Raw genomic sequence first — 26,873 nt, 5'->3', positions numbered from 1 at the left:
ATATCTGACTTCCAGTTGCCTCTTTTGTCTGGCTACACCACAAGCTTTGGGAACGGATGCTTTCTCACAGTTATGTGGATTCAACTTGATATGTCTTTCCACCACACCATCTCATTCCTCGTCTACTTCAAACAATTCAAAGCGAGAAAGCAGCGTTTGTGGCAGTAATTCCATTTTGGCATAACAGACCATGTTTTCCTCTGCTGTTACATCTTTCAGTGGAATCTTCATAGCTTCTTCCAAAATCTCCAGGCATATTGTTTCAGGGTCCACTCCTGCATCCAGCCCCGCAACATTTGAACCTGACTGTTTGGTTGCTGAAATATAGGCAACTGAATATATTACATTCAGCAATTCAAAATTTACTTCAGGCTAGACAGAAGATTACTTCTTCAACCTATTACAGAATATGGAATACTTTTTCAGCCTGGATGATTCTACAGCCAAAATGGAATTTCATTATTTATTGGATTTTCTTCAAGGTTTCCTAAGGGGTAATTGTGCTAGATGGTTCAGGTGTCTGCTATCTCTGCCATTACTGGAGTCAAATGGGCACATAAGTTTACCAATTTTTTTCAGGCCTTGGCTCATATCCAACCTTCTACCAAATCTACCAATCCAACATGGGATCTTCCTTTGGTTTTGTAAACTTTGATGGAAATACCATTTGAACCCATTTGGGAGTTCTCACTCTAGTATCTTACATTGAAAACCATTTTTCTGGTTGCTGTTACTTCTGCAAGACAAGTTTCTGAATTGTATGGCTTTTCTGCCAAGGAGTCTTTTCTTGCTTTTCATAAAGATACATTTGTTTTGTGCACATTTCATGAGTCTTTACCAAAAGTTGTCTCTGATTCTCATAAATCCCAAGACATTGTGTTTCTATCTTTTTGTCCAGAGATGCAAGGTTCAGCTGTAAAGCCATTTTTTCCGACTTGATGTGGTGCGATGTCTACACACGTTTCAAGAATAGTCTATTAGAAAGACAGAGCATTTGTTTGTAGTACCAAGGGGTTTACGTCAAGGTCAAGCTCCTGCGAAATCCACTACTGTCCAGTACAGACAATCTCACAAGCCTATAAACAGAAGAGTCCATCATTTCCAGTTGGGCTTAAAGCTCATTCTACATGAGCAGTGTCAACATTATGGGCTTTGGAATCAGATGCTACACTTAGGAGAAATGTCAAGATGTGGTATGAAGTTCTCCATATAAATTTGTCTCCCAAATGAATGTTCGACAATACTATTCAGCAAAGTTTGCTTGAAAAGTTTTATCTTCTGTAGTGTCCTAAATAAACTTTTACTAAATACTTTTTGCAGCATTTCCTTTATTTGACTGAGATTTGTATTTTATTTTTATTGCTTTATTCTCTTGTCACTGATAATCATTACCAGAGAGGGTCAAGATAACTAGGAATGAACAAACAAATATAAGCAATTTCAATATCTTGGCTCATATCCCTAGGTAATGCTTACCAGGCTCCCTTCACTTTTCCATTTATCATTTCTACCTTTTTAAGGCTGGACATCACTAGGAGGAATGGGTCCAGATTACTTTAACCCCTAAACGACCAGCGCCGTACCCTGTGCTTCTTTCTTCCGCGATCTCGCTAAAAGTAGCAAGATTGCGCTATTTCTGCATGGCCCAAGAGTGGGGCCCTGCAGAAATAGAGTTGCAGAGTTACCGGTGCACAGAGGGCCACTCTGCATTGGACAGCAGTGGTGCCGATCGTTGTTGGGAGGGTAAGGAAGGAGGTGGGTGGGTGGGCGGCCCATCGTTGGAGGGAGCGGCACCACCACTACGGGGAAAAAAAAGTGTGGAGCAACAGTGACTGTGGGGTGGAGGGAGGGGGAAGCAAGGAGAGGGGGTTCATATAGGGGAAAGCGATCTGGGATGGGGGTATGGTAATAAGGGGGGCAGCTACACTACAGAAAATAAAGTTTTTTTTTTTTACAAATAAATAAAATTTATAGTAAACTGGGTTCGGGCAGACAGTACGCTCTCCGTATTCAGCATTGCACAAGAGCTGCTGGTACAACGCCGCCCCCTGCAGATTCGCGGCCAATCGGCAGCCAGCAGGGGAGTGTCAATCAACCCGATCGTACTCGATCGGGTTGAATTGCGGCGATGTCTGTCCACCTGCTCAGAACAGGCGGACAGGTTATGGAGCAGCGGTCTTTAGACCGCTGCTTCATAACTGGTTTTCTGGTGAGCCTAGGGCTTCAAGCGCGATACATAGCTTGATAGATATGCACCTAAAGCTAAAATTAACCTTTCAAGCTACCTAATTAACACCTTCAATGCTGGGCATAATGCAAGTGGGGTGCGCAGCTGCAATTAGCGGCCTTCGAATTATCAAAAAGCAATGGCAAAGCCATATATGTCTGCTATTTCTGAACATAGGGGATCCCAGAGAAGCATTTACAACCATTTGTGCCATGATTGCACAAACTGTTTGTAAAAAATTTCAGTGAGTAACCTAAGGTTTGTGAAAAAGTTAACAATTGTTTTATTTGATCGCAAATGGCAGTTAAATAGTGGCATGAAATATACCAAAATGGGCTTAGATCAATACTTTGGGTATATATTGTTTTTTTATAGGTAAATTTAAAAAAAGGCTTTATTTCTGTTTAAATGGTAGTGATGGCAAAATTGCTAAAAATGCTCTGGTCTTTTGGGGAAGTTTTTGTCTGATCCTTAAAGGGACAGTATACACTCATTTTCATATAACTGCATGTAATAGACACTACTATAAAGAATACGATGCACAGATACTGATATAAAAATCCAGTATAAAACGGTTTAAAAACTTACTTAGAAGCTCTCAGTTTAGCTCTGTTGAAAAGGTAGCTGGAAAGCCCACTGCAAGTGGGAAATAAGACACTACCCCCTCCCCCTTCTTTTGCATGTGAAAAGACCCTTTACAGAAACAGGAGCAAGCTGGAGTAGGTATCTGACTGTATTCTCATAAAACTTTGGGGCTTGGTTAGGAGTCTGAAAATCGGAGCAATGTTATTTAAAAATAAGCAAAATTATACATTTTTAAAAAAAACAAACTTTATGGGCTATATAAATAGATCATCAACAAAACATTTATGCAAAGAAAAAATGAGTGTATAATGTCCCTTTAAGGGGTTAATAGGTAATCGGGGGAGTGGTCATTTCTGTCCACGTTCCTTTTTATGAGATGGCTTCTTACTGGTAATCATTACCCAGGGATGTGAGCCAAGATATAGAAATTGCTTATTTGTTTGTTAATTTCTAGTTCTGTTCTGCGATTTGACCTGCTGTAACAGACACTAGAGCTTTTAATGACGTAAATAGCAAGTTATTGAAATTAAAATGACACCTACTATATTTATTGTATGAGACTCTATCCCCTAAAGGCAACAATACTCTTACAAATCAGTATTTTCATACAGCAGGTAGCAGGAACTTCTTTTTGCAAAAATAAACATACAAAATGTTTTTTTATTATAAAATGCTGCCTTTTTTGATTGCAACAGAGAATAAAATTACCTTACTGAATATAGCATTTAGCACTGCTTTGCAACGGATCTTCAAAAGCATTCAAAGCTGCATTTTTTTTACCATATTAAGAAGTACAGGTGGCCCTCGTTTTACAACGGTTCAATTTACACCGTTTCAGAATAACAACCTTTTTTTCCAGTCATGTGACTGCTATTGAAAAGCATTGAGAAGCAGTGCATTTTTTAAATAAGATCCAAGATAGGAGCCTACCTGATGTCTAGTATTGAAGTCTGCTCCTAATAAAACCTTTTGCATTTATTCAAAGACTCAGCGCTTCCTTTTCCTCACATTTATTAAAATAGCCAGTAGGTGGAGCTGTCCGCTTGTGTTGCAGCAAAGCCAAGCAAGCTGAAATTAATCAGTTTAACCAGACCTGAGCTATCGAGCAGATTTCAAAGGAACAAGATCTTCCTGTCTATAAATCAGTCCAGATTGGAATGCATAGAAAGAACTGTTTGCAGAAAAATGCAAGTGAAGTCTGTGTTGTGTGATTATATTACTAGGTTTATAATGCTGTTTAGCAAATGTTTTTGTTCATTTAACTTACACATTTGAGACCAAAAAAGATGATACATTAAAGCTCAATACATATCTGGTCAAAGATAAACAATAAGAGTCCTCATTTTTCCTTCCCCTTCTATCCATATGCGAGGCCACTTTTGGACCTATGTAGCAATATACATCAAAGTCCACAGGGGTTGTGATGTTGGCTTAAAAGAAAATAACATTGAAAGGAAAAAGACACAACCAATAAATACAAAAAAAAACAAAAAGGTGCATCTAAACATATATCACTATTAATTTTGCTGAACATTCTGATATTCTTGATACACCTGCCTGAACCAAGCGTATTTATAGTGCACTAATCTAAGTTATTTTGAGGGCAACAACACAAACAACTTTCAATAAACATATATAGTACATTAGGAAGGGAAAACTTTATATATTAATCTTAAAGGGACACTGTAGTCAGAAAAAAATGTATCATAGACTAATAATAAGTACTGAAATAAATACATTTATAATGCCCTTCATGTTTTAAATACTTATCGTTTATCAGATATTTGTCCACAAATATTTTATTCTTTCCAAACCCACTCCGTTACTAGCTGTTATCATTTTCCAATCCGTGCTGAGAACCCAGGTTACAAAATGGCGAGCGTTAACAGATATGCGCATGCGCAATATACTGCAACGTCATTGAATACATCACTCTCTCCAGATCGGTTTTTTGAAGCAGTAGACCCGCTCTATCGATCTCGTAGTGGGAGATTTGGATGCGCTGTTCTGGGACATAGTTAAAAGTTTATTAGTATAAATAAATATTATTTCTATATATTATTTTAATATCATGATATTATTTATGTGCAATGATATTAAAATCTATTCTTTTTGTGTATAGTTATAAATATATGTTATATGAATGCCTGGATAACCGATCAGATGGATTGAGATGAAAAATGCGCAGCCGTGAATATTAGTCAGTTTAGATTTAGAAGGTTCAGTCACGCATGCGCTACTGAAAGAATCAAATTGCGCATACGCAATAGACATATAATTATATGCGAAAAGTAAACGTCTGATTGGTTGATGTTTTGGGATATGTACTGCCCATATTGGAGGGCGGGATAGAGTGACGTCATAAAGGAATAATAAAAATCGATTATATGGCGTTATGCAGCTTCGTTTTTGAATTACAGTAGGTCAATTTAATTTTATATATGTATATATTTCTAAATGTGGGTTTAGTTTGGGGATAAAAAATGAAAATTTAGTTATCCTTTAAACTAAAGGGATATTCTGATTATGGCGCAAAGGCTTGCCATAGGCAGTTTAAACTTGTGTGATCTGCATCATAATATTCATGTGATCTAAAAAATTTATATTCTGATGTTTAGAACAGGTATAGACCCCTGATACTGTCAGATCACTATTCCCCATCATGGCCCCGGCCACGGGCCACGGCTGCGAATCTAATTTAAGGTACAGCGTTCCAATGATCACTAAAGAATATAAAACGTACACATTGATCCATTATAAATTATCATATACTATAAGACCCTCATCTTTGTGACATTACAGTAGATGATTGGCTTGCCTTATTTTCCTACGCCTGTAAGCATTAAGCATTTGTTTTTCCCTTCAGTATTAAACTGCAGTATATACTGAGATGCACATATACTGATTAGCTCACATTTGTTACAACGCTGTATGTAGTTAAATATACAAATACTTATTAGCTCCAATACTACTTACTATTAACATTGTTGGTCTGAACCTGTGAGCATAGGAGAACGATTTAACACACACCAAGCTGACAAAAACAAAAATAATTAAACTGGAAATTTTACACACTAATATTGTGTTGCGATTCCTACTAAATGTGCTGTATGTTAGTCCTCTCCGAGTATAGGGAGGATAAAAACAGTGGGTTTTGAGTGAGTCTGTACAAAGTTCCAGGGCCACCTTTCATATACATGAAGGAAAAAGAAGGGATTTGTTAAAGCCGGGGCAGGCATTTGTGCGTGCTGCCGTATATCTGGACTTAGAGGCAAACCACCCTTAACTCCCCAGTGAGTATCATGTGTTCGGGTCTCAGTGTTCCTAGAAAAGATCATGTAAGTCATGTAGGGAACATCGGGACCGGCCCACGGCGTTCCGACAAGCAGGATATGAACAGTGCTATTATATGCGCCATAGCGGGAGTCCCCCCCCAAGCCCCCGCCGGGGCACAGTACCTGCAGAGTCCTCAGCAGTCGGCAAGATCCCATAGTCCACAGGGGAGTGAACAGGCAACGACATGGTCACATATGGTTTCACAGCAGGTGCGTATGATCTCAGGTTTTCACGAGCATGCTGTTGAAGCGGTAAGGTGTGATCGCCATCCTGGAAAGTAACGGCTGCGAAGATGTCTTTACTCCTCTGATGTGTCTCTTCACAACGAGGGTGGTTCTGGCTTTCAAGAAGGGTTTTTCCATGCGGTGATTCTCTCTGGCAGAGAGGCTCGGCGGGAGCGCTCTTGACCGCCGCCCCCCCACCTTCAGGGACCAGGACCAAGTCCACTATGTCTGCCCTCTTGCGATGTAGGGATTGTAAGTTTGTCAGATAGTCCCAGGGTGCTTTGTTTAGGAGGTTCATTAGGCAATCCTCAAGACGCTCTAGATAGTGATCGATACGATCCAAAGGGCCTTCGGTTTGTTCAGGCGCCATCTTTGATATGCAGCAACGCAGTAGTTCTCTTTATTTACCCCACTTAGTTCAGCAGTTTTTCCCTTCTACGTTTGTTATCAGGTTCAGCTAATTAGGATTATAGTGTTCCTGCCGCTTTGCTTGGGTCAGGCAATTTACCTCGGTTTCCCGAGGGGGGTAACGCCGCCTGCTATGAGCCGCCTCTCCAGGCCCCAATCGTCCGATCTTATTGCACCAGCGTCACAAATACAGCAAAAAAGTTGGTAGATAGGAGGCTTCTGAGTATCTTTGTGATACAAAGCAAATTTGACAAGTATTAGCTGTAAAATGTCTCCAATATTGGCGGAATATTAGGTACTCGGCTGGAGCTCTAAGAGAATGCGACCTCTCAGGATCGCTGCACGGACACGCCCCCCGTTGTGTGATTATTTTATTAGGTTTATAATGCTGTTTAGCATTTAAAGTGTTCATTTCAAAGCTTTAAAAATAATGTATTAGGTGTTACTTATGACAATTTTGAGAGGGGCCTGGAACCTAACTACCTCCCTTCCCATTGACTTACATTAAAAACTGGGTTTCAATTTACAATGGTTTCGATTTACAACCATTCCTTCTGGAACCTAACCCCGGCGTAAACTGAGGGCTACCTGTATTTGCATATCCAGAGAAGCCCATGGATACTTCTATAAAACCACCCTTGAGTAAGTTTACTTTGTGTTCTTTGTTATGGCCATCAAGTGATCACATGTAAATGAGCTTATGCATTACTAAAAGCAGTAAATTCAAGAAGATGAAAACACTCATATAAAATGTAGCCTTTATTTCTCCATTAAAATTGACAGCAGCCAACAATATATTAAAGGAGAGGGTAATGAGCAGCACAACAGTCTTACGCATTTCGGCAATCAGCCGTAATCATGGCCTGACAGGTGTACATTTCCACTTCTTTAAAAAAACAAAAACAAAAAAAACATCCTTATTGGTTAAAGTTGCATATCACTCAAATCAGTCCTGCCTACCACGGTGACAGTGATATTTAAGACGGGTGAATCAACCAGCTTATATAAATAGTGCACACATTTAGTATTAAATGTCTGGTTACTCATGTCTAACTACATCATATGTTCTTTAAGTATCCATCTGACTGCATATATAAACCAATGTGCAAACTTTATACAATATAGATAAACAGACTGTCATGACTCATAAATGGCCTATTGATACTGACACCCTAATACATATCTACTACAGTAGTTAAAATCAAGATATCAAATATATTGTATGTTATACGATTAAGGCTGGACATCACTAGGAGGATAGGGGGAATGGGTCCAGATTACTTTAATAGGTAATCAGGGGAGTGGTCATTTCTGTCCATGTCCCTTTTTGGGAGATGGCTTCTTACTGATAAGCATTACCCAGGGATATGAGCCAAGATATAGAAATTGCTTATTTGTTTGTTAATTTCTAGTTTTGTTTTGCTATTTGACCTGCTTTAACCAGACATCAGAGCTTTTGATGACGTCAGTAGCAAGTGATTGAAATTAAAACGGCACCTACTAAATTTATTGTATGATACTCTAACCCCTAAAGGCAACAATACTCAGTGGTCTTATACAGCAGGTAGCAGAAACCTTCTTTTTTCAAAAATAAACATACAAAATGTTTTTTTTATTATTAAATGCTGCCTTTTTTTGATGCAACAGAGAATGAAATTATCTCACTGAATATAGCATTTAGCACTGCTTTGCAACGGATCTTAAAAGCATTAAAAGCTTTTTGTTTTACCATATTAAGAAGTATTTGCATATCCAGAGAAGCCCATGGATACTTCTAAATCCCCCTCCCCTCCTTGAGTAAGTTTACTTTGTGTTCTTTGTTATGGCCATCAAGTGATCACATGTAAATTAGCTTATGCATTACTAAAAGCAGTGCCTATAAATAATTAGGTAGAACTGGGTTGTATACAGAAAAGACAATCCAGACCCTTTTTTTTTTTTTTTTTTTTTTTTTTTTTAATTTCACAATTTACTAAAGTTAATTATAGGAAATGCAGGCAATAACTTTAAATGCAAATTGTATTCCTTTTGAAAATCAGTTTTATGGGGCATTAAAGGGACATGCCACCCACATTTTTTCTTTTATGATTTAGAAAGAGAATGCAATTTTAAAGATCTTTCTAATTTACTTATATTATCTAATTTGTTTTATTCTCTTGATATTCTTTGATGAAAAGCATATCTAGATATGCTCACTAGCTGCTGATTGGTTGCTGCACATAGAAGCCTTGTGTGATTGGCTCATCATGTGCATTGCTTTTTCTTCAACTAAGGATATTTAAAAAATGAAGCAAAATAAATAATGGAAGTAAATTGTAATGTTGTTTAAATTTCTATTCTCTATCTGAATCATGAAAGAAAGATTTTGGGTTTAGTGGCCCTTTAAGTCCAGAATTAAAGGGATACGAAAAGGTAAATATACTCTAGACAATGATGTATTTAAAGGGACAGTATAATTAATAATTGTTATTGTTTTAAAAGATAGATACTCCCTTTATTACCCATTTCCCTTAACCAACATGGTTATATTAATACACTTTTTACCTCTGTGATTACCTTGTATCTAAGCCTCTGCAGACTGCCCCCTTATTTCAGTTCATTTGGCAGACTTGCATTTAAGTCAATCTGTGCCTTCTCAGTAACTCCACTGGCGTGAGCATAATGTTATCTATATGGCACACATGAACTAACGCCCTCTAGCTGTGAAAAACTGTCAAATGCATTTAGATAAGTGGCCTTCAATGGCTTAGAAATTAGCATATGAGCCTACCTAGGTTTAGCTTTCAACTAAGAATACCAAAATAACAAAGCAACTTTGATGATAAAAGTAAATTGGAAAGTTGTTTAAAATTACATGCACTATCTGAATCATGAAAGTTTCATTTTTACTAGACTGTCCCTTTAAGTAATGGCTATAGAAAAAGTATGTAAACAAGAGAGTTTAGATTAAATCACACTTCCAGTGGGGGCTGTGACAGATACTTAAAGGGATATTCCAACCAAAATTGAAATCCATGTGGATACATTTTTGTAATATACAGGTATTGGCAAAAATGCTTATAATAGTTGTTTCAAAAGTGTATTTAAGTATGCACCAGCATTTTAAGCACAGCACTTGCTCAGAAAGCCTAAGGTGCTTGTACCATCTGGTAATGACTCAGTTTGCTAATTGCTGACACGATACTGGTGCTCTGAGAAGCTGCAGTATTTAAAATGCTGGTGCACTGATAATACCTAGCTATGCTTCACATGCACATGCAGAGAAAAATGTTAATGCTAAAACAGTGGTAACTTTAACTAAAAGCACCTTTGCCAATATGTATGTTACAAATGCATTTCTCTTCAAAAATGTAATTTTGACCAGAATGTCCTTTTAAGGGGTCGATTTATCAACCCCTTTGCCCATCTATAGCTGCAAGTACTCACAAGAGAACCTGCAGTCCATATTTATGAAGCAGCAGTCATCAGACCACTGCTTCCCTAACCTTTCGCCACCTCTTAAGTGGCGAATTTCAATCTCCCCTGTCTCGTCTGGGGAGATTGACAGCTCCTGCCCGCGCGTGATTGGCTGTGTGCAGGCAGGGGGCAGGATTGCACGTAAGCACAAAATAGCGTTCATGTGCAATGCTTAATTCCAGACAAGCTGCGGCGGACAGGGGCGCGTATGTGCGCCACTGTCTGCCGCAGCTTGATAAATTTACCCCAAAGTATTGGTCTTTCAGTAAATACAGGTAGAAAATCCTTTATCCCAACTGCTTGGGACTGGAAAAGCTTTGGATCTTGGAATGTTTACATCTGTAAAATGGGACAGTTTGGAAGAGGGTAAACCACAATATCTTATGTCATTTAAGCAATATTTACATGTCATAATACAGCTTATACATGCAATCTTAAGGTAGTTTTATATAATTTTTAATACTTTTATATACATAGTACCCTCAGAAAGATAGTACAGTACTATAATCAGATAAGTAATATTTAATAGTAGAGTCTTTAGGGAGTGCTTGAAGCTGTTAAAACTAGGGGAGAGTCTTGTGTAGCGAGGCAGGGAGTTCCACAAGATGGGGGCCAGTCTGGAGAAATCCTGTAAACGGGAATGTGAGGAAGTAACGAGAGGAGGTGAGGAGGAGATCTTGAGCAGATTGAAGGGGACGGGAGGGAGAGCTTGTTCCATGGCTAGTTACTACCCAAGAAGCAGCCTCTTTTTGTTCAACTTGTGCCTTTCACAGAGAAGAACTTTCCTGTAGCATATCAGTCTGATCCTGACTTAACAATACAGTCCTGCCCCGAAATACCAAGCACTCCTTCTTTGAACAAGAGAAACGGCAAAACCCCAGACTTACGTTTCGGCCTATTGTGGGCCTCGTCAGTGAGGTACAGCCATATTCTTCTAGGCACACTAAGCAACGGGTCCACGTCTGGCTTCCCGCATCACCCTTAGGGAGATTTCAGTCAGGGTCATAATTTGCATAAATAAAAAGAGAGAAGCGCTCAACCTGGGAACGAACATTAGCATAATAGCTCGTTCTATGGCTAGTTACCACCCAAGAAGCAGCCTCTTTTTGATCAACATGTGCCTTTCACAGAGAAGAACTTTCCTGTAGCATATCAGTCTGATCCTGATTTAACAGTACAGTCCAGCCGCGAAATACCAGGCAATCCTTCTCTGAATGAGAGAAACGGCAAAACCCCAGACGTACGTTTCTCTTGTTCAGAGAAGAATTGCCTGGTATTTTTGTGCTGGACTGTTATTGGGCAGGGTCAGACTGATATGCTACAGGATATTTCTTCTCTGTGAAAAGGCATAGTGTGCTAAAAGAAATTGCACCCTGAGTTGCAATAGAAATGAACAGGCATGGAAGTTATTCTAGCTTTTGTTCTATCTCAGGAGTGTGGCTCTCACTCTTCTGATTTTTATGCAAATTACTCTTGGGTCTCCCTAAGTGTAATGGGGGAAACCAGACGTGTACTCCTTGCACACATGCCCTTAGAGAGATACAACTGCACCTCACTGACGAGGCCCACAGAAGGCCGAAACGATCGTCTGGGGTTGTTGTTTTTTCTCTTGTTCAGAGAAGAATTGTCTGGTATTTCGGTGCTGGACTGTCATTGGGCAGGGTCAGACTGATATGCTACAGGATATTTTTTCTCTGTAAAAAGGCATAGTGTGCTAAAAGAACGTGTACCCTGAGTTGCAATGGAAATGAACAGGCATGAAAGTTATTCTAGCTTTTGTTCTATCTCAGGAGTGCGGCTTTCTCTCTTCTGATTCAAAGACCGAGCACATTGTGACCTACAAGCAGGGAAAAATAGTAATTTTTGATCATTTTTATTTTTTTAAAAGTATTAATTAAAAGTTTGGATTTTTGAATTCCAGATATGGGAATTTGTACCTGTAGTGAGAAATAAGATGTGGAGGACTTTATGTAAATAATTATACAGATATGAGTATGAGTTCTGCTCTCCCTACAAGCAGAGAAAGCTATTTCATTTTCAAAACAACTTCCAATAAATTTTTAAACCCAGCAGCTGGTATAACAAGTAACTGGAAACACATTAAGGGGAAACCGATTTTACAGCAATACAGAATGATGTCCACAGCACCGCAAGGAATTAAAAATCCATCTGTATTATGAAAACAGACTAAAATCAAGATGCAACATTTCGGGAATTAACCCTTACTCATGCAAAATAGAAAAAAGTGTAATTCAAAGTTTTATTTATTATTATAATCAAGTATTTGTAGAGCGCCAACAGTTTCCGCAGCGCTGTAAACATAGTCGGTATACAGGATAACTTTTGTAGGGACCAAGTGGGTAGAGGGCCCTGCCGAGAGTTTCACTGTTGTAGTCGGCTCTTATGAAGGCGATCTGCAAACAGCTGGGCTCATAGACTTAAATTCTAAGGGGTTCAAGGGGAAAGCAATGGAGTAGGAAAGGTTAGTGTAGGTTGTATGCATCCCTAAATAGTAGAGTCTTTAGGGAGTGCTTGAAGCTGTTAAAACTAGGGGAGAGTCTTGTGTAGCGAGGCAGGGAGTTCCACAAGATGGGGGCCAGTCTGGAGAAATCCTGTAAACGGGAATGTGAGGAAGTAACGAGAGGAGGTGAGGAGGAGATCTTGAGCAGATCGAAGGGGACGGGAGGGAGAGTATCTGGAAACAAGTTCTGAAATGTAGGGGTAGAGCAGTGCAGTTAAGGGCTTTGTATGTCAGAGTGAGGATTTTGTGTTAATCCTAGAGGCAAGAGGAAGCCAGTGAAGGGATTTGCAGATGAAGAGCGACGTGTAAGGAAGAAGAGCCTGGCAGAGGCATTCATAATGGATTGTAAAGGAGCTATGCGGCAGCTAGGTAGACCAGAGAGGACAGAGTTGCAGTAGTCGAGGCAGGAAAGGATGGGAGAGTGGATTAAAATCTTTGTTGTGTCTTGTGTAAGGAAATGTCTAATTTTAGAGATGTTTTTAAGGTGGAAGCGGCAGACTTTAGCCAAGGACTGAATGTGAGGAGTGAAGGAAAGGTCTGAGTCAAGTATGACCCCAATACTTCGGACATGCGGGGTAGGGGTAATGATGGAATTATCAACAGTTATAGAAATTTTGGGGGTGGAGATATATGAAGAAGGGGGGAAAATAAGGAGAATATATATATATATATATATATATATATATATATATATATATATATATACACACCGTATTGTTCAGAGTATAAGCCGCTCCTGAATATAAGCCGCACCCTTAAAGTTTGGTGCCATTTTTAAGAAATAACCCTCACAGGCTGCCTCCTCTTAACCCACTCCTCTCAAGCGGTGCCCACAACTCACACTATTACCACTACCCCTACCTTACATAAGCCTCCCCTCAGCCTTTCTCACCCCCTTCACACACAGACCCCTCTTTAATCTCTTAGCCCTGACAGATACCCTAAGTCTCCTTACCCTCCTCCCTCGCACACATAGCCCCTTCATAACCTTCACAGGCTGCTTCCTCTTAACCCACTCCTTCCCTCAAGCAGTGCCCACTACTCACTCTATTACCACTATCCCTACCTTACATAAGCATCCTCTCAGCCCTTCTCACCAATCATAGCCCCCTTTTTTCCTCACACAACCCCCTCCTCATCAATCCTGATTTAGAGACTTACATCAGGGGAAAAGTGCGGCCTATACTCAGAACAATACTGTGTGTGTGTGTGTATATATATATATATATACATATATTTATTATTATTCAGAATTAAACATTTTTTTTATTAGTCTCATTCTGTTTTAATATCCATTTAAACTTTCATAATTCAAGTAGCACATGCAACTTTAAGAGATTTTTCAATTTACTTTGATTGTCACATTTACTTTTTTCTCTTGATATCCCTTGTTTAAATGCATACCTAGATAGGCACAGGAGCAGCAATGCCCTACTGTGAGCTAGCTTGTGCTTGGTGGCTACACACATAAAAAGTGGCTGTAGATGTGAGGGTCCATGTAAATGTCTTTATTTCCAAGCTAGTATGAAATGAAACTCAGTTAAAGTGACTGTCTAGGCAAAATAAACTTCCATGATTCAGATAGGGCAGGTCATTTTAACCAACTTTACAATTTATTTTTATCACCAATTTTGCTTTGTTCGCTTGGTATTCTTAGATGAAAGCTAAATCTAGGAGGTTCATATGCTAATTTCTTAGACCTTGAAGACGGCCTATTATCTGATGGCATTTTGACAGTTTTTCACCACTAGAGGGTGTTAGTTCATGTGTCTCATATAGATAACACTATGCTCACTCGCGTGGAGTTACCTAGGAGCCACTGATTGGCTAAAATGATAGTCTGTCAAAAGAAGTGAAATACGGGGGCAGTTTGTAGAAGCTTAGATACAACTTAATCACAGAGGTAAAAAGTGTATTAATATAACTGTGTTGGTTACAGAAAACTGGAGAATAGTAAATAAAGGGAATATCTATCTATTTAAACAATAACAATTCTGGTGTAGACTGTCCCTTTTAAAATAAGAGATCCTATTATGCTTTGTAATACTCCTTTTTTTTTCCTGTAGATTTTGAAAGCACCACGGAGTCCTGCTAGAGATCTTGGAAATGAGCAACCTCCGGTATGTATGCCTATTTAAAAGGCTTGTGCATTTGGATCTTTTTGTGAGGATCTGAATGCAGAAGAAGGCGTGTGCTCGTGAGATTGGGCTCTTTCTGGAGTCCCATTTATTCGTGTGAAAGTTCAACACACTAGGATCTTTGCAAATCCAGATTATAGCATGTTGAATTTTCACAAGAATAAATGCGGCTTCAGAAAGAGCCGAATCCCACAAGTTGCTGCCTTCTACTGCATTTGGATCCTAACAAATGATGATCCAAATGCACATATATAAAACGGCAATTGGATGCGCCTAATAGTGACAAAAGTGTTAAATATCAATTCACATACAAATATAGTTGTTTGTAGCAATCACATTACATGTGTCACTCAATTTTTATAGAGATAGTGCTTAGTGCTTAATCTAAAAATCATTAAAATGTTATTACAGTACAATTGGAATGTTCAGAGTACAAATATATACAGAATATAGTAGGATATATATAAATATAAATGCTGATCATATATAAAGACACTTATCCCCAATAAAGACAGTGCCTGTCCCAGGTACGATCGTGATGATATCCAGTTCTGATGGGGAAAAGATTTGTGGCCTGCTGCTTCTTCAAGAAAGTTGTTGGTGTAAAGTTCTACAATAGCAAGAGTAAACAAAAGAAGGCGCAAGGTGCAAAATCAGTGTTGTCAATAACAGCCCGCACTTAGATATAATGTACTTACAAGATGTAAGGCACTTGATAAGTGCTACAAATGCCTTCTGAGCTCTTATAGTCGCCCAGCAAACTATTCCTCATACTCTCCAGGTTCCTCCGTGCTTGTAAACAGTCTTCACTCTGTAAAACTGGCTAAATGCCACAGGTGGGTCTTGAGTAGGGCATTAGATTGTTCGATTCAACAGTATGCATATATAACGGTCACAAATATAATCAATGCTTCAGATTAGTGTGACTCTTAAGATATAAAAATATGAAAAAATCAGTGGAAAGTCTATTATGATTAAAAAGACTTTATTTTAAAAGCAATAAAACACAATGTTTCACGGTCTACAACAACCGTTTCATCAGGTGTATTACATATTTAAAATTACCACGGATTTAAATACGCTTCTCGGCGTCCTCAAAGTTACACTGCGTATGCGTGAAGGTTTTTCATTGTCCTCTTAGGGACCAGTCCTGATTTGTTCAAATCGGCCCAATCAGTGCCTGCTATTTTATTCACACATCCGTTTTACGGACACATAGTGCTAGCTCAAATCTACTAGTTACAAAGTATATTAAGTAAGGAATGTGATGTAACAAGTGAATACCAGGAATCTACAAAAATCTTCGCAGATGCGCATTGTAAAGCCCCTTACAATCTATCAAATTACTTACGATATCTAAAATACAACTCGATGTGACCATCTCTAGGTAAATGCTCCTATTTTCCTCCCAGATCAGGTCTTTAGTAAATATACTCAATCAATATATGATCTTGATGGTATTCTACCTCTACTCCTAAAAAATATACTAGTTTCAATCAGTCAAGGTGCATTATAAAATCATCATGGGATCTTATCAAAAGTGTATTGTATTGCAATTTGTCCTATAGCCACACCATGTCGCCTATACTGTATAATGATATACAGCCTTCCATTACGGGTTACTCTTAAATAAACATTTCTTCAAATATGCATAAGTCCTTAATAAATTACAACTTGTTCACCAAGGTATATTATCATTCCAAATTGATCCATATCATATTCACTCTATCAGTTTACCTTAATAAATACATATATCTATAGGAGTCAACTGATGCTGCTGAACATACAATGAACGGCCAATCGGATTGAACTTGAATCTGATTGGCTGATTCAATCAGCCAATCAGATTTTTCTACCTTAATTCCGATTGGCTGATAGAATCCTATCAGCCAATCGGAATTTGACGGACGCCATTTTGTATGACGTCATTTAAAGGAACCTCATTCGTCGGGAAGTCGTCGTGCCGGATGGATGCTCCGCGGCGGAGGAGCGAAGAAAGAAGATTGAAGATGCCGCTTTGCTTGAAGACATCGCCGGATGGAAGAAGACTCTCTGCCACTTGCTTGAAGACATCGCCGGATGGAAGAAGACTCTCTGCCGCTTGCTTGAAGACATCGCCCGGATGGAAGAAGACTTCACTGCCGCTTGATTGAAGACATCGCCCGGATGGAAGAAGACTTCACTGCCGCTTGATTGAAGACATCGCCCGGATCGGATGAAGAGTTCTGCCTGGCTGGGTGAATACAAGGTAGGGAGATCTTCAGGAGGGTAGTGTTAGGTTTCTTTAAGGGGGGTTTGGGTTAGATTAGGGGTATGTGGGTGGTGGGTTGTAATGTTGGGGGGTGGTATTGTGTTTTTTTTTTCAGGCAAAAGAGCAGTTTTCTTTGGGGCATGCCCCGCAAAAGGCCCTTTTAAGGGCTGGTAAGGTAAAAGAGCTAAGTTTTTAAATTTAGAATAGGGTAGGGAATTTTTTTTATTTTGGGGGGCTTTATTATTTTATTAGGGGGCTTAGAATAGGTGTAATTAGCTTAAAAATCTTGTAATATTTTTTTTTATTTTTTGTAGTTTAGTTTATTTAATTGTATTTTAGTTTAGATATCTGTAGTTTTTTTAATTTATTGATAGTGTAGGTGTATTTGTAACTTAGGTTAGGATTTATTTTACAGGCAAATTGGTAATTATTTTAACTAGGTAGCTATTAAATAGTTATTAACTATTTTAATAGCTATTGTACCTAGCTAAAATAAATACCAAGTTACCTGTAAAATAAATATAAACCCTAAAATAGCTACAATGTAATTATTAATTACATTGTAGCTATCTTAGGGTTTATTTTATAGGTAAGTATTTAGATTTAAATAAGAATATTTTAATTAATAATATTAATATTAGATTTATTTTAATAAGAGTTTAGTTAGGGATGTTAGAGTTAGATAGGGTTATTATACTTAAAATATATATATATATATATATAATAACGATATTAACTATATTAACCCTAATATAATTAGGGTTAATATAGCTGGCGGCGGTGTAGGGGGATTAGATTAGGGGTTAATGTGTTTAATATAGGTGGCGGCGGTGTAGGGGGATTAGATTAGGGGTTAATGTGTTTAATATAGGTGGCGGCGGTGTAGGGGGATTAGATTAGGGGTTAATACATTTATTATAGGTGGCGGCGGTGTAGGGGGAATTAGATTAGATGCAAAAGAGCAGTTTACTTTGTGACAAAGCCCCGCCAAAAGCCCTTTTAAGGGCTGGTAAAAGAGCAGTTTTCTTTGGGGCATGCCCCGCAAAAAGCCCTTTTAAGGGCTGGCAATAGAGCAGTTTACTTTGGGGTAACGCCACGCAAAAAGCCCTTTTCAGGGCTATTTGTAGGGATAGACTTAGGTTTAGTGGTAGGGATAGTTTAGAATTTTAGGGGTTAAATAATTTAATATAGGTGGCGGCGGGGTAGGGGGATTAGATTAGGGGTTAAATAATTTAATATAGGTGGCGGCGGGGTAGGGGGATTAGATTAGGGGTTAAATAATTTAATATAGTTGGCGGCGGGATAGGGGGATTAGATTAGGGGTTAAATAATTGAATATAGGTGGCGGCGGTGTAGGGGGATTTAATTAGGGGTTAATAATTTTAAAATAGATGGCGGCGGGGTAGGGGCTCACTTTAGGGGGTAGGTAAGGTAGATGGCGGCGGGGTAGGGGCTCACATTAGGGGGTTATAGATTTAATATAGCTGGCGGCGGGGTCCGGGAGCGGCGGTTTAGGGTCAATAACTTTATTAGGTGGCGGCGGGGTCCGGGAGCGGCGGTTTAGGGGTTAATACATTTTTATTATTAGGATAGTGAGGGGGGATAGCGGATAGAGGGTTAGGCGTGTCGGGCTATGTTTGGGAGACGTGTTAGACAGTGCGGGTGATTTCATAATTTAGTCAGGTTTTGTAGGCGCCGGCAGTTTCTAAAGTGCCGTAAGTCACTGGCGACTCCAGAAATTTGTACTTACGCAGATTTCTGGACATCGCTGGTTTATCCGACTTACGGCACTTTAGCCTCTGACGGCGCCGTATATAGGATAGCTCGAGTTGCGAGCTGAAACTGCGGGCGGCGGGGGTTCCCTCGCTTGCGCCGCAAACTACGCTGCATATCGGATCACGCCCATAAACATTATTAGGAATTTACAAATAAAGATTCTTATCAATGTAAACTAAGTAGTTCATGCGGATAGGGGTTTTACCTAATAGAACGAAATAGAGTACTATGCGTAATATAAGCGGAACGGAAACAACTTTGCTTATTATGGTTCCGCTTTTAGTGTTCCTAGTTTATCGCGCATGCGCTAAGGGCCGTGAACGCGCTTTGCATTGAAGTACGAGATATGGGATATCACTGGCAGCTAGTTTGAAGAAGAAGCTCTATACGTCACGGTGGGGGGAGTTAGGCAGCCATATTAGGACACAAATTTAGAAGTTATCGTAGACGATTCAACGGTGAAGGCAGGAAGTAAGAGAAAGGGGGCACGTTGCAGCTTGATCTTGATTTTTAGTTTTTCAACATAGATTAATGTTGTGTGCAGTGTTGAATGTCCCTTTAAACTTACAATTATTAACTAAATAAACCTATTAACCCCTAAACTGCCAGCCCCCCACATCGCAAGAACCTATATGAAACTATTAACCCCTAACCTAACCCTAACACCCCCTAACTTTAACATATTTAAAATATAGCTAAATTAAACTTACAATTATTAACTAAATAATTCATATTTAAAACTAAATACTTACCTGTGAAATAAAACCTAAGCTAGCTACAATATAACTAATAGTTATATTGTAGCTAGCTTAAGTTTTATTTTTTATTTCACAGGTAAGTTTGTATTTATTTTAACTAGGTAGACTCATTAGTAAACTAAATAAAAAGAGAGAAGCGCTCAACCTGGGAACGAACATTAGCATAATAGCTTGTTCTATGGCTAGTTACCACCCAAGAAGCAGCCTCTTTTTGCTCTACATGTGCCTTTCACAGAGAATAACTTTCCTGAAGCATATCAGTCTGATCCTGACTTCACAGTACAGTCCAGCCCCGAAATATCAGGCAATCCCTCTTTGAACGAGAGAAACAGCAAAACCCCAGACGTACGTAAACTATTTAATAACTACATAGTTAAAAAAAAATAACAAAATTACCTGTCAAATAAAACCTAAGCTACCTTACACTAAAACCTAAAATTACAAAAAATAAAAAACCTACCATTACAAAAAATATATGTAGGGCATTGTCCTAAATTAAACAGCTCTTTTGCTACAAAAAAAACAAACAAACATCCCCTAACAGTATACAAACCCCCACCCCCCAAACTACCAAGGGTCCTTTGTAGGGCATTGCCCTAAGTTAAACAGCTCTTTTACTACAAAAGAAAAACACCCCCTAAAATAATACATTACACAAAATAACAAATTATCAAAAATAATACAAATTATTCCTATTCTAATACCCATTAAAAAAAAAAAACCACCCCTAAAAAAAAAAACCTAATCTAGAAAAAGGGCCTTTGGTAGGGCATTTCCCTAAATAAATCAGCTCTGTTTATGAAATAAAAATACAAATAGCCACTAACATTACAAACCCCCACCACCCCAAACCCACAAAAAAAAAAAAAAAAAAACTATCTAAAAAACCTAAGATACACATTGCCCTGAAAAGGGCATTTGTATGGGCATTGATCTTAAAAGGGCATTTAGCTCTTTTACTGCCCAAACCCTAATCTAGAAATAAAACCCACCAAAAAACCCTTAAAAAAATTAACACTTAAAGGGACACTAAACCCAAAATATTTATTTCATGATTCAGGTAGAGAATACAATTTTAAACAACATTCCAATTTACTTCTATTATGTAATTTGCTTCATTCTTTAGATATCATTTGTTGAAGAAATAGCAATGCACATGGGTGAGCCAATCACACGAGGCATCTATGTGCAGCCACCATTCAGCAGCTACTGAGCCTATCTAGATATGTTTTTTAACAAAAGAAAATAAAGCAAATTAGATAATAGAAGTAAATTAGAAAGTTGTTTAAAATGACATGCTCTTTCAAAATCATGAAAGAAAAAAATTGGGTTTCATGTCCCTTTAACTCCAAGATGATCCACTTAAATTTTTTGAAGTCCTACTTGAACGATCTTCATCCAGGCGGCCTCTTCAATCTTTATCCCGGCAGCGAAGTCCTCATGCAAGTGGCAAAAATTTTTCATCCAGGCGGCTTCTTCAATCTTCATCCAGGCAGCATCTTCCATCTTGATCCCGGAGGCGCGGACCGGGTCCATCCTGAAGACATCCGGCACAGTAGTTTTTATTCTAGATTAGGCTTTTATATTTTTGGCTGTGTTTTATTTTAATTTTATTTTTTTAAGAGGTTATTAGAATAGGAATAATCTTTATTTTTTTGGATAATTTCGTTTTTTTTTTTTTTTCTGTAATGGTAGTTTTTTATATTTTGTAATGTTAGGTTTTAGGTTTTATTTCACAGGAAGTTTGTATTTATTTTAACTAGGTAGTTTAGTAAATTAGTTAATAACTATTTACTAACTAGTCTACCTAGTTAATATAAATACAAACTTACCTGTGAAATAAAAATTAAACCTAAGCTAGCTACACTATAACTATTAGTTATATTGTAGCTAGCTTAGGTTTTATTTCACAGGTATTTAGTTTTAAATAGGAATTATTTAGTTAATAATTGTAAATTTAATTTAGATCTAATTTCATTATGTTAAAAATAGGGGGGGTTAGGATTAGGGTTAAGGTTTAGGGGTTAATATAGTTTAATTTAGGTTGTTGCGATGTGGGAGGCTGGCTGTTTAGGGGTTAAGTTTATTTAGTGGTAGTGATGTGGGAGGCCAGATGTTTAGGGGTTAATAACTTTAGTTGCAGCGATGTTGGGGAGCAGCGGAATAGGGGTTAATAACTTTAGTATAGTGGCGACGATATCGGGAGCGGCAGATTAGGGGTTAATAACAGTAGGCAGGTGTCGGCGATGTCAGGGGCAGCAGATTAGGGGTGTTTAGACTCAGGGTTTATGTTAGGGTGTTTACGAAGGTTTTGTTTCCGCGATCCCAGATGTTAGACTTTTTTTTGCCGGATCTCACCATTGAAGTCTATGGGGAAAGCGTGCACAAGCACGTCAAACACAGCGCTTGTTTTGGGTGCGGTATGGAGCTTAAAATCTCCATATCGCACGCGCAAGACAGGTTCCTTAATTTCCTTATAGCGCTCAAAACTTGTAATATAGCTGACTGGTATTTTGTAAATCTAGAGATTTGCAGCTTAATTTGTGCATTGTTTAACCCTTTCGTGAATCCTAGGAACGCCCTCCAGACCGCGATTAAATCCTTGAAGCACAGAAGGCTTCAGGACAGCCGTTAGTTATGACGTTCTATTCCGTCATAACGGCTTTAAAGCCCAGTCTAATTATGACGGAATAGAACGTCATATCGGCTTTAAAAGGTTAAGAACAAAGAAATGAGTGTTTGTAAATATTCCTAACTTTTGACATTGACAAACTATTTTGTGAGATGGAAAGTGCCTTAGCAATATTACATTTCTTAACCCTTTAAGTGCACATGATGATACGTGGTTGTCATCTGCACAATGTAATCACAGTGTATGACGACCACGTGTCATCACAATGTATTTACCACAGATGACGACCACGTGTCGTCATTCAGGGGGGAACTGCCTCTTTCGGAGCTCATCAACTCTACCCCTCTTAACTAATCCTTGGTGGTCTAGGGTCAGCATCACCCAGGGAATCCGGGGATACTAATGACATCACCAAGCCTTGTAAACCCGGAAGTGTCAGCAAGATGGAGAGGGCTTATGGGAGTTGGATAGAGGGGTTGGTGTTTAAAGTTTTTTTCTCTTGTAAGGTGTATCCAGTCCACGGATTCATCCATTACTTGTGGGATATTCTCCTTCCCAACAGGATGCTGCAAGAGGATCACCCACAGCAGAGCTTTCTATATAGCTCCTCCCCTAACTGCCACCTCCCAGTCATTCTCTTGCAGCTCTCGACAAGGGAAGAAGCTAGAGAGATGTGGTGCATTAATGTAGTTTATCTTCAATCAAAAGTTTATTTTCAAATGGTACCGGAGTTGTACTATTTTAGCCTCAGGCAGAAATTTGAAGAAGAGTCTGCCTGTGGTCTTTGATAATCTTAGCAGGTTGTAACTAAGATCCATTGCTGTTCTCACACATAACTGAAGAGATGGGTAACTTCAGCTGGGGGAATAGCGTGCAGGGTCTCCTGCTCTGAGGTATGTGCAGTTTTAAATTTTTCTAGAGAAATGATAAGCTAGAAAATGCTGACAATACCGGATTTATTTAAGGTAAGCCTGATTACAGTGATTTAATAACGACTGGTATCATGCTTGCTGTAAAGGGTAATATTTTTATCATTTACTCACATTACTGAATAGATATAACGTTTGCTTGAGGTGTATAAACGTTTATTTCATATTGGTGATAAAACTTTATTCTGGGGCCCAGTTTTTCCTCATGGCTGACTAGATTTTGCCTAGGGATAGTTTTTTAAGGCCCCTCTCTCACTGTGAGTACAGGTTGGGAGGGGCCTATTTTCCATTAGTTTTTGCAGCTTGAGACATCCAGCTTCCCTGAAGGAGTCCCCTGAACATATAGGACCTCTCTAAGGGGTTTTTGTGCCTTCCAAAGTCGTTGTATGGGCAGGTAGGGCCACAGTAGAGCTGTGGCAGTTTGTTGTGACTGTTTAAAAACGTTTATATCGTTTTTTTGATCCGGTTTTGAAACTAAGGGGTTAATCATCCATTTGCAAGTGGGTGCAATGCTCTTTCAGCCTATTATACACACTGTAAACATTTCGTAAGATTTACTGCTTTTTTCACTTTTAGCAGTTTCTGTGATTGTTTTTTTCTCTTAAAGGCACAGTACCGTTTTTATTTTTTGTTCGTTCACAGTTATTAAAGTGTTTTCCAAGCTTGCTGGTCTCATTACTAGTCTGTTTAAACATGTCTGACATAGAGGAAAATCATGGTTCATTATGTTTAGAAGCCATTGTGGAACCCCCTCTTAGAATGTGTACCAAATGCACTGATTTTACTATAGATTACAAAGACCATATTCTGGCTTTAAAAAATTTATCACCAGAAGAAATTGACAAGGAGGAAGTTATGCCGTCTAACTCTCCCCACGTGTCAGATCCTATAAATCCCGCTCAGGGGACGCCAAGTACATTTAGCGTGCCCATTGCGTATACCTTGCAAGACATGGCGGCAGTTATGAATCATACCCTTACAGAGGTATTATCTAAACTGCCAGGATTGCAAGGAAAGCGAGACAGCTCTGGGACTAGAATAAATACAGAGCTCTCTGACGCTTTAGTAGCTATCTCTGATACACCCTCACAATATAATGAAGCTGAAGCAGGGGAGCTTCAATCTGTGGGTGATTTTTCTGATTCAGGGAAGATACTTCAATCTGATTCTGATATGTCTACATTTAAATTTAAGCTTGAACACCTCCGCGTATTGCTCAGGTAGGTTTTAGCAACTCTGGACGACTGTGACACTATTGTAGTCCCAGAGAAATTATGTAGATTGGATAAATACTATGCAGTACCTACTTACACTGATGTTTTTCCAATCCCTAAAAGGTTTTCTGAAATTATTACTAAGGAATGGGATAGACCAGGTGTACCGTTCTCTCCCCTCCTGTTTTTAAAAAGATGTTTCCTATAGACGCCGCTACACAGGACTTACGGCAGACGGTCCCTAAGGTGGAGGGAGCAGTTTCTACTCTAGCTAAGCGTACCACTATCCCTGTCGAGGACAGTTGTGCTTTTCTAGATCCAATGGATAAAAAATTAGAGGGTTACCTTAAGAAAATTTTTATTCAACAATGTTTTATTCTCCAGCCTCTTGCATGCATTGCCCCAGTCACTGCTGCCGCGGCTTTCTGGTTTGAGTCCCTAGAGGAGGCTCTAAAGGTTGAAACCCTGTTGGAAGATGTTATTGACAAGCTTAGGGCCCTTAAGCTAGCCAATTCATTTGTTTCTGACGCCGTTGTTCATTTAACCAAGCTAACGGCTAAAAATTCAGGTTTTGCTATTCAGGCGCGTAAAGGGCGCTATGGCTTAAATCCTGGTCAGCTGACGTGACTTCAAAGTCTAAACTTCTCAATATTCCCTTCAAAGGACAGATCCTATTCGGGCCTGGACTGAAGGAGATAATTTCTGATATCACTGGAGGAAAAGGTCACGCCCTTCCTCAAGACTGGTCCATCAAATTAAGGACCAAACAGTCTAGTTTTTGGCCCTTTCAAAACTTCAAGAGTTGTGCAGCTTCAACTTCCTCTAACACAAAACAAGAGGGAACTTTTGCCCAGTCTAAGCCGGTCTGGAGACCTAACCAGGCTTGGAACAAGGGGAAACAGGCCAAGAAGCCTGCTGCTGCCTCTAAGACAGCATGAAGGAGCAGCCCCCGATCCGGAAACTGATCTAGTAGGGGGCAGACTCTCTCTCTTCGCCCAGGCTTGGGCAAGAGATGTCCAGGATCCCTGGGCATTGGAAATTGTGTCCAAGGGTTATCTTCTGGAATTCAAAACCTCTCCCCCAAAATGGAGATTTCATCTCTCACTTTTATCTGCAAACCAGATAAAGAGAGAAGCATTCTTACATTGTGTTCAAGACCTCCTAATTATGGGAGTGATCCACCCAGTACCGCAGGAGGAACAGGGACAGGGCTTTTATTCAAATCTGTTTGTTGTTCCCAAGAAAGAGGGAACATTCAGACCAATCTTAGATCTCAAGATCTTAAACAAATTTCTCAGAGTCCCATCCTTCAAGATGGAGACTATTCGAACCATCCTTCCTATGATCCAGGAGGGTCAATACAGGCACTACCAGTTTGTGGCTCTTCCCTTCGGGTTGGCCACGGCACCAAGAATCTTTACAAAGGTTCTAGGGTCCCTTCTAGCGGTCCTAAGGCCGCGGGCTATAGCAGTAGCCCCTAACTCAGACGACATTCTGATACAGGCGTCGACTTTTCAAGTTGCCAGGTATCACACAGACATTGTTCTGGCATTTCTGAGGTTGCATGGGTGGAAAGTGAACGAAGACAAAAGTTCTCTATCCCCTCTCACAAGAGTTTCCTTCCTAGGTACTCTGATAGATTCTGTAGAAATGAAGATTTACCTGACAGAGGCCAGGTTGTCAAAACTTCTAAATTCCTGCCGTGTTCTTTATTCTACTTCTCGCCCTTCAGTGGCTCAGTGTATGGAAGTAATCGGCTTAATGGTAGCGGCAATGGACATAGTGCCGTTTGCCCGCCTACATCTCAGACCGCTGCAACTCTGCGTGCTTGGTCAGTCGAATGGGGATTACACAGATTTGTCCCCTCTACTGAATCTGGATCAAGAGACCAGGGATTCTCTTCTCTGGTGGTTATCTCGGGTCCATCTGTCCAAGGATATGACCTTCCGCAGGCCAGATTGGAAAATAGTAACGACAGATGCCAGCCTTCTGGGCTGGGGTACAGTCTGGAACTCCCTGAAGGCTCAGGGCTTGTGGACTCAGGAGGAGACACTCCTTCCGATAAACATTCTGGAACTAAGAGCGATATCAAATGCTCTTCAGGCTTGGTCTCAGTTAGCTGCGGTCAGGTTCATCAGATTTCAGTCGGACAACCTCACGACTGTAGCTTACATCAGCCATCAAGGGGGAACAAGGAGTTCCTTAGCAATGTTGGAGGTTTCAAAAAATAATTCTATGGGCAGAGGTTCACTCTTGCCATCTATCAACTATCCATATCCCAGGAGTAGAGAACTGGAGGGTGGATTTTCTAAGTTGGCAGACTTTTCATCCGGGGGAGTGGGAACTCCATCCGGAGGTGTTTGCACAGTTGATTCAACTGGGGCAAACCAGAACTGGATCTCATGGCGTCTCGTCAGA

General features: G+C 39.4%; 1 protein-coding gene across 1 annotated transcript in view; it reads left to right on the top strand.

Moving 5' to 3' along the window:
* KNL1 (kinetochore scaffold 1) overlaps window positions 1–26,873 on the top strand; it is an 817,310-nt gene that overhangs the window by 7,686 nt on the left and 782,751 nt on the right. The window contains 1 exon segment of the mRNA XM_053711756.1: window positions 14,824–14,877. Within this exon segment, the coding sequence (XP_053567731.1) occupies window positions 14,824–14,877 (54 nt within the window).

This window comes from Bombina bombina, chromosome 1, assembly GCF_027579735.1.
Source record: "Bombina bombina isolate aBomBom1 chromosome 1, aBomBom1.pri, whole genome shotgun sequence".
In the NCBI taxonomy this organism is placed as follows: Eukaryota; Metazoa; Chordata; class Amphibia; order Anura; family Bombinatoridae; genus Bombina; species Bombina bombina.
The sequence above is the reverse complement of the archived record's forward strand: the minus strand, read 5'-3'. Positions and strand labels throughout refer to the sequence as shown.